Source organism: Martes martes (genome assembly GCF_963455335.1).
Source record: "Martes martes genome assembly, chromosome: 14".
NCBI lineage: Eukaryota > Metazoa > Chordata > Mammalia > Carnivora > Mustelidae > Martes > Martes martes.
Window position 1 is genome coordinate 39,795,341 of NC_137902.1, and position 11,316 is coordinate 39,806,656.

The 11,316-nt window shown below is 45.8% G+C and overlaps 1 protein-coding gene across 1 annotated transcript; it reads right to left on the minus strand.

Moving 5' to 3' along the window:
- Nucleotides 1–1,922: 1,922 nt before the first annotated feature.
- On the minus strand, nt 1,923–11,316 carry LOC308355332 (UPF0728 protein C10orf53; the record flags this gene model as incomplete). Its single annotated transcript, XM_080823505.1, has 3 exons — nt 1,923–1,987; nt 2,686–2,805; nt 11,220–11,316. 3 exons carry the CDS (start codon nt 11,314–11,316, stop codon nt 1,923–1,925), a joined length of 282 nt encoding a protein of 93 aa, XP_080679631.1.

Below are 11,316 nucleotides of genomic sequence, written 5' to 3' on the forward strand. Positions count from 1 at the left end.
CTTGCAATTTTATTTCTTAGCAGAAAAAGTTATGGCAGTGAAAGCAGGAATCATTGCTCAAGGAGGAAGAATTTCCTGATTCACAATAGAATGCTTAGACAACGGACACCTGGGTGGCTCAGTTGGTTAAGCGTTTGCCTTCAGCTCAGGTCATGATCCCAGAGTCCTGGGATCGAATCCCGCATTGGGCTCCCTGCTCAGCGGAAGCCTGCTTCTCCCCCTGCTGCTCCCCCTGTTTGTGCTCTCTCTCTCCGACAAATAAATAAATAAAATCTTTTAAAAAAAGAGGAATGCTTAGATAAGTGTTTTAATCACACAGGAAGGGGGTCAACACAAAATATTTAAGTTAAAAAAAGATACATAATTGGGTACAGACAATGTGATCCGAAATTAGTGAAATCAATTTCTCTATACATCTATCTCTTAATGAATAATCAGCCATAAATAAAAGAAACCCAAATTGAAATATGACAAAACGTTATCAAATTTTTATTTTTTCCTCACCTATATTTTTCCATTTTACTATAATGGAAATGTATTTCTCGTAGAGTAAAATGTTCCTATGAAAGCAGAATGCTACGTCTATAATAACTTAAACTGGTTGTTGAGAAAGAGGGACTACATCGAAGGCACCAGACACCAGGAAGAAAGTTTTTTAGCCTCAGGTTCTCAGTGAGGATGATTAAATATTTCCAGAGTCCTAAGTGATGGTAATCTCTGAATGAAACCTGGTAAGTGAAGCTTGGGCTGAAAATGAAACTTACATCCCCCATCTCCTCACATGCGAGAGAGAACTTGCCCAAGTGGTTTCATCACCTCCCAGATGCCTTTGAAGTTCTGGGTTGCAGGGGCTTGAAGCCACTGGGAGGGATGGAAAGCAGGGCTCCCCAGGTGCCGGGAAGCCACAGGGAGCCCGGTAGCTGCCTGGGGGCGGTGAGTTGCGCTCTGAGCCAGCCGATGGCCTGTGGAAGCCTGAAAGCTCTTATCTTTCACCAGGGTGCCCAGAGTCTTCTGTGAAGGAACCCTCTTTCTCCTCGTTCTCCTCCAAGGTGTGATGCTTTTTTGCCATGACCTCACATTTAATGTCATCAGATCAATATCTGCATTTCTCTATAGCTGCAAACGTGGGCTACAGTTGGGTGTCTGGGACCTGAAAGTACAAAGAACATCCTGTAGGCAGGGCTGGTTTCTACACTGACTGTAACTAAAATCCTTCCTTAACTCTGCAGGGCTGTGTTTTTCCCCAGATGGACAAGGAGCCACATGACCCTTCTGCCCTGTGCTCTTCTGGGCCCTCTCCAGAGCTGCTCGTTGGACTGGCGAATGCAAAAGAAGCCAGATAATTTTCTTGTTCTAAAGAATAACTGATGATTTGACTTCAGGTACTCGTATATGAACGTTTAAAATATGATTGCCTTGGGAGCAAGAAAATCAGCCTGTAGAAATGGCTGGGTTTCCAAATACCGACATTGACTTTCGGTTCAGATGTTCAGGAGCCCCGGTTCTCCCTCCCTGCTCCCCTTTCCGCCCAATCTTTAATTTCACCTGTTCCTAGCTCTTTACTCACTATAGAATGGAATCTTAGATGCTTCTGGCAAACTCTGTGTTATTAGGATGGGATGGCGTTTTGTTATTAGGCTGCATTTTATTATTTCCTTCAGCTCAATGTGGACCTGATTGATATTGGAGGGCTCTCCCTGTGGGTTGAGACTGAAAGATGCTGCAAATGATGTTTTATTATTTTTGTGGGCCCTGCTTCCTTGCAGCCAGGTGAGGGACCCTGTGCCGGGCAGGCTGAAGGACAGGCTGGCCTTACCTGGGATTGCTAGAGCTTTCAAAGGCTCGGGCTGCTTTTTTGCTGCATAGAAGGGCCAGAGGTATCCACTGTTCTCTTGACTTCAGAGCCCGTTCGGACGAGGAGATCAGTAGGCATTTAGGACGGCTATCCTGGCCTCTTCACACAGAGGGTCTAGTTTGCCATCACCTCCTGGGGAAATAGATGCAATTTTCTTTTGGCCAGTTTTCTATACGATGTCATGTCACAGAAGACACGGCTTCCGCTAGAGGTCACATCTCAAAGTACACAGGCACGTCAATTGTTAACTAGCCTTTAACAGAGTATGAGTGGATTGTACAAGCTTTCATTTCTGAGCAGAGTGTGGGATGCGTGATGCCAGCCTGCCCGGCGGGAAGCTCTCCAGGGCCAAGAGGTCCCTAGAACCTCACTAATAACACCAGGCACGGCTGGCGTACGGACTCTCATTTTCTTAGCAAGCCTGGGTAGAAGAGTCAAATGGAACGAAGCTGTTTTGGAGGCAAATCATAATAAAACACACATTGTTAAAACGTGAAAAGAAAAAGAAAGAAAAAGAAAAACCCAAAACCTCTTACCCCTAAATTCCCATTTGAAATCTAGGGCTAACATTTCATTTTTCTTTCTGTCCCTCCTTTGTTTCCAGGGTTCTGGGAAGAAGCCCAGGGCATCGAGCACTTATCTCTGTGTCCTTTAGGATGTGCTCATACACGTAACACAGAGCACAGGGTTTTGAGTAAGAATTTAAGATGCAGAAAAAAAACCCAACTTGAATCTGGGCATAACCTTTGGCCACTTGCACTTGAAATCGAGCATGCTTCCGAGAAGGCAAAGCTGGGAAGGCTGGCTGGGAGCAGTGCTGAAGGACCTACCAAACTCCAAGTCTTGGATGTTACAGTGGAAGACAATTTCTTCGTTCACCATGAGTTCCACCACATTCCAGTCTTCTATCTTCTCTAGGATGACCTTGTGTCCATCTCTGGTCAACACAGCTGCAAAAGATGGAGAGGGGTGTGAGTGACATGGGGACAAGCTCTCGATTAACCTGATATGCAGCTGTCCTCATGGGTGGCAGCAGCTGGCTTGTTCTCCAGCTGCTCCTGGCTTAACTCAGCTGTGCTGGTGGGTACCCAGCTGGTGCTGGCCCAGGTGTGCCCTCACCTTTGCTGGGAGGTGCAGCCAGGGACCTGAGCAGTTCAGGGGTCGGTCACAATTTGCCCCAGACCCATAGGGTGCATGAAGATATGAGATGTCTCTAGGAAGGGTTATTAAACTTTTCTTATAGAGATGATACTCAGTGTTGGAGGGGATGTGGGGAATCAGGTGACTTCTTATCCTGCGGGTGGAAATATAAACTGGTCACCTTTCTGGAGGAAATTTGGCAGTACACGTCAAAAGCCTCAAAAGCCTCGAGAAAATGTAGAATGACAGAATGAATTAAACTCTGGCCTGGGAAATTGCACTTATAAGAAAGCTTCCTCAGGAAAAAACAAGAAATTCAGGCAGACTTTTGTAGCAAGATGTTCCTTTCTGCAGTATTACAATAGAAAATACTTTGAATAACCTACTGTCCTAATCAGAAGAGGATGGTCAAGCAGATGATGGCAGGTCCCTATGATGAGATTTTATTCAAACCCTTCAAAAGATGTTTATGAATTTTTTAAATAGCAAGAAAAATATTTGTGACATAAGTAAACAATCAGGATATATATATAGTATCTATGAAAATGTATATTCGATACTAATTAAAATATGTGTATGTAATAGGAAAAGAAATACCCAGTGGGTATATCTCTTTGGTAACAGTATGTGAAACCTCTTTCTCTTTATTCTTTCAGCATTTTCCAGATTTTCTTTAATAATAAGAAACAAAATGCCCTTTTTATTTTTTAAGGTAATGAGCTAAATTTTGGAAGCTGCTTCTGGTTATCACTTCCCTAGAGATCAGCTGTGGAACAGTTTTAGGTTTAGCCTCCATTGTGGAAATCCAAGAATATATGCATTTAGGAGAAATGATGTGCATTGACCATCACGGAGTTCTGTTTTCTCTAACACGTCTCTCCTCAGTTTTCTTAATATGTTCATCCCGTAACCTTGGTGGTAGAGTCAGTGGGCTAAGCCGCCATCTTTGGCGGTCTTCATACGTTGGCGAGGATTTTGGTTAGGATGAGAAGAGGAATCAGAGGAAGAGTAATTTTTTTTTAAAGTCTTAGAATCTCAATCCGTCTTACATGCAGAAAAGCAGACAGTTACGTCAGTTAATTGCATTTAATTACAGAGACAATTGCTATTTCCAAATGTTGGCGTGTCCACTTCTTCATCTTTCAATCAGTTCAAGAACATCCAACCCCAACTGTGAACATTTTAATTGCGTGATTTTAATTTCACTTCTGGAAAGGAACTTCAGAGAGTAACTCAGTGAGGATCTCCATTAACAAGATCGCTCTCCTCAGGCCCCCAAGTGGTGGCCCTAATTGACCCGGCATCAGCTAACGCCTCTTTCTACAGAACACCAGCATCTTTTCCTCTGGCATATTTATGTTATTGTATCCTATTTCAATGTCCTGCCTTAAATGTCTTTGGAGGAAGGCACTCAGCTTGGACCAAAAACTTTTTTAAATGAAGTGGTCTGTGCAGTTTGGGATGGCCATTAGATCTGGGGATCAGACACTCTCCCACAGCACCCCCTCAGGAGTGGGGACGTGCAGCCCTAGAGGAAAAAGCTGCAAGGGAGTAGGTCGGAGGCAATTTGGCCTCCAGGACCTTGGCTTTGCATTGTCAGAAGATGCTCTTGGGAAATGGACTTCAACTTGATGGGAAGAAATCAGGAACACATCAGCTTCTCCACTCCTACCTGATCTCTGGAGACAAGGTGTTGCCTCTATCCTACTCACACACAACACCCACTCCCTAAGGGTTCTGGAGAGGAGCAGGCATGGGGTTCTGTGGGGAGCTGCCCACTGTGACTGCAGTAGAAGTGCGGAGGGGCTCTGCAGGAGGAGCCCCCGAGAAGGTGTGCACCCGGCAGCCCACCAGGGTGCTTTCCTTTCTCACAGGGCAGGGCCCCATCTGACTGAGTCTCATGGAGATTCTGGGTTTGGGGTTTGCTTTATGAGAACAGCAGGACTCTTTCATGGCAGAGTGTCTCCTAAGAGACAGAATCGGATGCACCAAATGACCTACCCTGTGCAAGTCAGTGGTGCCAAATAATGGCACCTGAGCCATGAAGCCCAACAGGAAGAAATCTTCTCAAGAGAATATATCACTCTTCACGTCACCTTCTATATGGTTCACAAAGTGTGGGCTCTCGGGGCCTTTAAGGGCACAGGTCTCCCTCACTGACCCTGACCATAGTCTCCCCACCTCCCAAGCCCACCATGTGCCCAGTGTTAGAACAGCTTGGTAAATAAACAAGCTTGGCATAATGGTGCTGGGTACTTTCAATGACTCTTTCGGGCACTGAGCGACCTAAGTCTGCTTCTTGTGAAAGCGATGAACCACCTCAGATTCCACATCATACATTCACCCTCAGGATGCCTGCCCCTTCTCATCCGTCCACGATGGGCTGAGCCCAGCAACAGGGTGGTCAGCGCAGGCTTAAGGGATCAAACTTGGAGAAGCACCAGAATCCCCACAGCTCACCCAAATGCCACCTCGCTACATGGAGGCCCCATTTTTTCCTACGAGCTGCTATGGGGTTGTCTATTCAAAGAAAGGTCAGATAAATATACTCCATGCAACAAAGTCTTTCCAAAGGCAGTGGCTAAACTCCAGCATAAATCAACCAGAAGCTGTAAGGCCACCCGCAGAACGCCTGCCTCTTTGAAGTGGCACCTCATTCTTCAAGGGGGATCTGGGTAAACTAAAGGGACATGGAAAAGCCTCCCTCTTCTCAGCACTGGCGGAATTGTGCACCATCTGGGAGTGATTGAAACACAGCTAGTTAGGAAGTCACAGCGAACAGACAGGCATCTCCCCCTCCTCCGCTCGGCACAGGTGCAAAGCTGATGACCATTACTGTGTGCAGCTTGTGAGGAACTAGGGATGTGAGAATGGCACAGAGAGCATCTTAGCTGAATAAGGGCGGATCCTAGCTTTTTGGGTCGGTTTCAATTCCTTTTCATTCCTTTCAGCAGGTCGTTTGGCAGACTTCATTTGGGACAACGGACAAGGAGCAACGATGGCCAGGGAATTACTTTGGACTTGTTAAGCATTAGATAGTTTAATTTCATCCATATTGATGCCACAGTAGAGACACTTTTGCTGAACTATTAGAATTTGTGGGTAATAAGGAATGAACAGAAATGTTCAGATTTCTTAAGACAGGAAAGTAAGTGCAGGAAAGATCAGGCATATTTCCAAAGCCAGCAGGGCTTCGGGACATGCTAAACGGCTATGATTTTCAACGAAATGTACAGAATTCAGATGCAGATTTTACAGAGGGGGATCTGTGCTTGGTCTGATGTTAGTATTGACTCTAAAGTGGTGGAGGGAGTGGGGGATGGGGGTGTGGGGAGCAGACCCTTCCTCTTTTGCTTCTGTTAGCACCCTGGCATTTGTCACCAAGCCCTCAGGAAATGTTGGCTGCTGGCATTATATGAATTATCATTCAGAATACACAAACTAACTTTAAAAATCAACCACCTGCGGGTAGCTTGCAATGTTCTTCTCCTTTAACCATAAAAATTCTCCCCTTGATCTTCTTGAGATATTCCTTCCCCTTCCCGACTGTGGGAAGAGCTGTTTGTGCTTTTGGCTTCCTCATCTCTCCCTGCTTTCCTACCTCCTGCAGATGGAGGCTTCAGCCCATGTTCTCTTGACCCTGTGCTCTCAGAGGTGGGGAACCATCAGCACACTCTGGGGCGCACTCAGTTCTCCCCGCCCCTCTTAGCAGATGGCCGTTCTCACTTATCTCCTTACTTACTTCTTTAAGATACTTTTTGGGGCGCCTGGGTGGTTCCATTGGTAAAGTGTCTGCTTTCAGCTCAGGTCATGATCTTGGGGTCCTGGGATCAAGCCCTGTATCAGGCTCCCTCCTCAGCAAAGGGTCTGCTTCTCCCTCTGCCACCCGTCCACCTCGTGCTAGTTCCCTCTCTCTTGCAAAAAATAAATAACATCTTAAATTAAAAAATAAATAAAATGCTTTTGCTGGTTAAAAAAAATAACCCAAACTATTTTAAACTCTAAAATTTTGTCAGCTTATAAGTGTAATGCAGGCCCACACTTTTTTAAAAACCTTGAAATTATGGGACAAAACTGTTAAATCACCCATATTCGTCCCTCTCCCCACTCTGTCATTTTCGGTGGAAATGGGATCACAGTGTGGGTGGAATTCAGGAACACACGTTATTCCCTCACTGCTGTGTCGTGGTTATCCAGCCCTATCGATATACACGGATCGGCTGCACAGCATTTCATGGGGTGGATAGACTACAATCTCCTCAAGCCAATCCTTTGTCTGGTTGTTCTCAAATCTTCACTATTAGCAAGAATACTGCAGAAAACATTCCTGGGCATGCCTCTGTGTACATGTACCTGTGTGTGTGTGTGTGTGTGTGTGTGTGTGTGTGTATGTGTGTGTATATATATATATGTAAAAATGTATAATGTATATACATGTATATATACGTAAATGTATTTATATATATGTGTGTGTATGTGTGTGTGTATGTGTGTGTGTGTGTATATGTGTATATATATATATATATATATATATGGGACTGAGCAATAGAAGAGCTGGGTTCTACAGTACATGGTTAAGTTTTAAGACACAATCAAGTTGCCCTCTAGTTTCTGTGCCATTTTACCTTCTTTTTTTTTTTTTAAGATTTTATTTATTTATTTGACAGACAGAGATCACAAGTAGGCAGAGAGGCAGGCAGAGAGAGAGGAAGGGAAGGAAGCAGGCTCCCCTGCTGAGTAGAGAGCCCGATGCGGGGCTCGATCCCAGGACCTTGAGATAATAACCTGAGCAGAAGGCAGAGGCCTAACCCACTGAGCCACCCAGGCGCCCCTCCATTCAGGTTTATTTTACCTCATGTACCCGGCACAGGGGTGCCTGGGTGGCTCAGTCAGTTGAGTGTTTGACTCTTGGTTTCAGCTCAGGTCATGATCTCAGGGGTGTGGGATCGACCTCAGCATCAGGCTCCCTGCTCAGTGGGGAGCCTGTTTCTCCCTCTCCCTCTGCAGCTCCCCCCCCCCAACTCCACTTGCGCTCTCTTGCTCTCTCTGTCAAATAAATAAATAAAATCTTAAAAAAAAAATGAACTCTTGCCATTTGGAATGACATGGCTGGAACTAGAGGGTGTTATGCTAAGCAAAATAAGTCAGTCAGAAAAGACAAACACCGTGTGATTTCACTCATACGTGGAATTTAAAAAAACAAAACAGATAAACATAGGGGAAGGAAAGGATAAAATAGGGAAGGATAAAATAAGATAAAAACAGGAAGGCAAACCATAAGACTCTTAACTGTAGGAAACAAACAGGGTTGCTGGAGGGGAGGTGGGTGGAGGATGGGGGAACTGGGTGATGGGTATTAAGGAGGGCACGTGTTGTGATGAGCACTGGGTGTTATACACAACTGATGAATCACTGACCTCTACCTCTGAAAACAGTAATACACTATATGTTAACTAAATTTAATTTAAATATTTAAAAGAAAGAAAAAGAAAGAAAGATGCCTGCGAACTTTTGGCCTGAGTAACTGAAAGAAGGGAGCTGTGTGCATTGAAATGTAGAGAATGCAGGAGGGACTGGGGTGGTCTGGGTGTGAAGAGGCCAGTTTAGAGACTTTGCACATATATATCAGTCTGAGATGACTACTGACCATCCCAATGACAATGAGAGGGCCTGATTGGAGAGGTAAGTTTGGGAGCCATTAGCAGAGAGATGTTATTTACAGTCACAACTACTGGGGCACCTGGGTGGCTCATTTGGCTGAGCCTTTGGGTTGGGTTGTGATCCCAGGTCCTGGGATGGAGCCCCGTGTCAGGCTCCCCGTGTGGCACAGCCTGCTTCTCCTTCTCCCACAAATCCTGCTTGTGCGCTTGTGCGCTCTCTCTCTCTCCCTCTCTCTGTCAAATAAATAAATAAATAAATAAATAAAAGAACAAATAAAATCTAAAAAAAAAAAAAAATAAAGCCACAACTACTTCTGGCTCAAGTCGTCTTTAGCAGTCAAATAGTCTTTTTTGTCTTTCCCCTGAACTTTAGAACTTAATTTCTAATCTCTTAATTTTTCTTAATAATTTGTCTTCTCTCACTTCCTCTCCCTAAATCTCTTCTTTCAGGAACTGGCCTCTTAAGGCACATCCTTAATCTCATCATTCTTAACTCAGGAAATGTTGCTGCTCCTGTGGTCAAGGGTAAAACAGGCCTGCCTCTCTCGTTGCATAACATCCTCTAGCCCGACCCAGTGGCTTGCTGCTCCCCAGCATGTCCCAAGCTGTGCCCTCCTCCCCGTCCTAGTAACCCCCTGCTCTGGGGTAATAAGAACTAATGCTCGTTGAGCATTTACTATGTGCAGGAATGGTATTCACGACTGTGTGCATTTTTCCATTGGAATCTCACATTAGTGAGGTAGCGATCTGCTCCCATTTTATCAATGGGGAAACTGAGGTTCAGAAAGGTAAAATAACTTATCTTGACTTTGGCCACACAGCTACTAAATGGTGGAGACAAATTCAAAATGAGATTGGTTGGACTTCAGAGTCCTTGTGCTTAATCTCTGCTCTATCCGCAGTGCCAAGAATGCAAGTAGGAGACAAGTGACCAGAGGTGACCAGTCGAGTCAATGGGATTTGTGTGCCAACTATATGCGAAGCGCCCCCAGCCTCAATACTTGTAAACTGTACATTATAACAAGTGCTTATGTATGCATTCCCCTTTAATATAATTCTTGGTATGTAACTGATCTAGTTGAACTCTATACAGTCATGCTGATAATGGCAGCAGCAAGAAATGTAATTAAAAAGGATCTGTACACAGCAGCAAAAATGGCAGAGAAGGCACTCCAAACTCCCATTCTTCCACAGAGAAGTTAACAAACCACCCGAAACTGTAAGAACCCACTTTGTCAGAACTCTGGAAAATAGTCAAAGTTGGCAAAAGAGCAAAGGCTGAGTCAAGATAAAGGCAACTTGAAAGTGGTAAGAAAGCTTTGTGGCCTCTTAACTTGCCCTTGTCCCCACCTCCTCCCCGGCAGCCCCTGTCCCCCGTGTGGGTCCTGGTTCCTCTGTCTAAAGGGAGCAGAGCACACCTTGTTTGCAAATTCCTGTGTTTGTCTCTGCCGCCTGTCTGGGGTCTACTTCAGGGACAGGCACAAAGCCTTTGTCTCTGTTTTACCTAAAGCAGAACTTGGGGTGGAAAAGGCGTGGGTAACACGCGGGCAAATGAAAACTGCGTGGCTGTCCGGACAAAAGACTGTCGAGACAGACAATGAACCTCATGAAGCCTGAGAGAAAGCTGGCGAGGAGGTTTTGTTGGGACATTATAGAGGATTTTAAAGCACTGAAGGCTCAGTCCTGGACTATTTTCTCATTCTGTATGTTGTCCCCAAGTCCATGACTCAGACCTAAAGTGACCGTCGTGGTCCAAACTACTCTCATCTCTCCCTGGACCACCCCAAAGCCTCTTGACTTGTCTCTCTGCTTCCATTCTTGGCCCCCTCTGATCTGTTCTCCTCAGGGCAGCCACAGTTTCAACCCCCGCCTGCAACTTTCACACAGATCTGCGCCTGTCTGCCTCTCCAGCCCATCTTCCCAACAGTTCAACAAACGCATCATTTGTCCACACTGCCAGCCTCTGCAGCTCCTCTGTCCGGCACACTCTTTCTTCTCCTTACCTGGTTATTTTCTCCTTACTTTTTAAAGCTCAACTCAAGTAAAATTTAGCGAATAAACCTTTCCAGATCCCCTCCTCCCCTCCAATTATGACCAGTGGTGGGTCCCGCTATGCTTACGTTCCTCTGTTGGAGGCCAGGGCTCAACGGTCAACTAGCAGTCAACCATGAGAAGGTCGCTTTAAGGACATCTACCTTTGCTCACCAGTGTGACCCCAGTACCTGGAAGAGTGTCCAGCACACACCAGGTGGTCAGGAAAGGTTTGTCTCATGATTGAATGCTGAAGGCATAGCCTCTCCACCGTTTTCCAGCCATATGACCTTGGCCAAGTCAATTAACGTTCCCGATCTTCAGTTTCCCAATGTGTAAAGCAAGGTATGTAATCCCTCCTATCCAAGTAACTTGTGTGCACTGCCTGGTCCCCAGTGCGAAGACTTTCCGGAGGTTATGGCGCTTGGTCTGGGTCTGAGGAAGGGAGGAGGGCACAGCCTGCATGGGTGTTCAGAGGCCGGGGTGCACCTGGGCATATGCAGTTGGGTGGCCTCTGGCTCTCGGCTGCCCACCTTGCAGGCCCTCTAGGCGGAAGGTGCGGTACTCCACAGACAGGCCGACTGCACTGTACGGCCCATAGCGAATGATGACCACCGCGTCCTTCGGCAT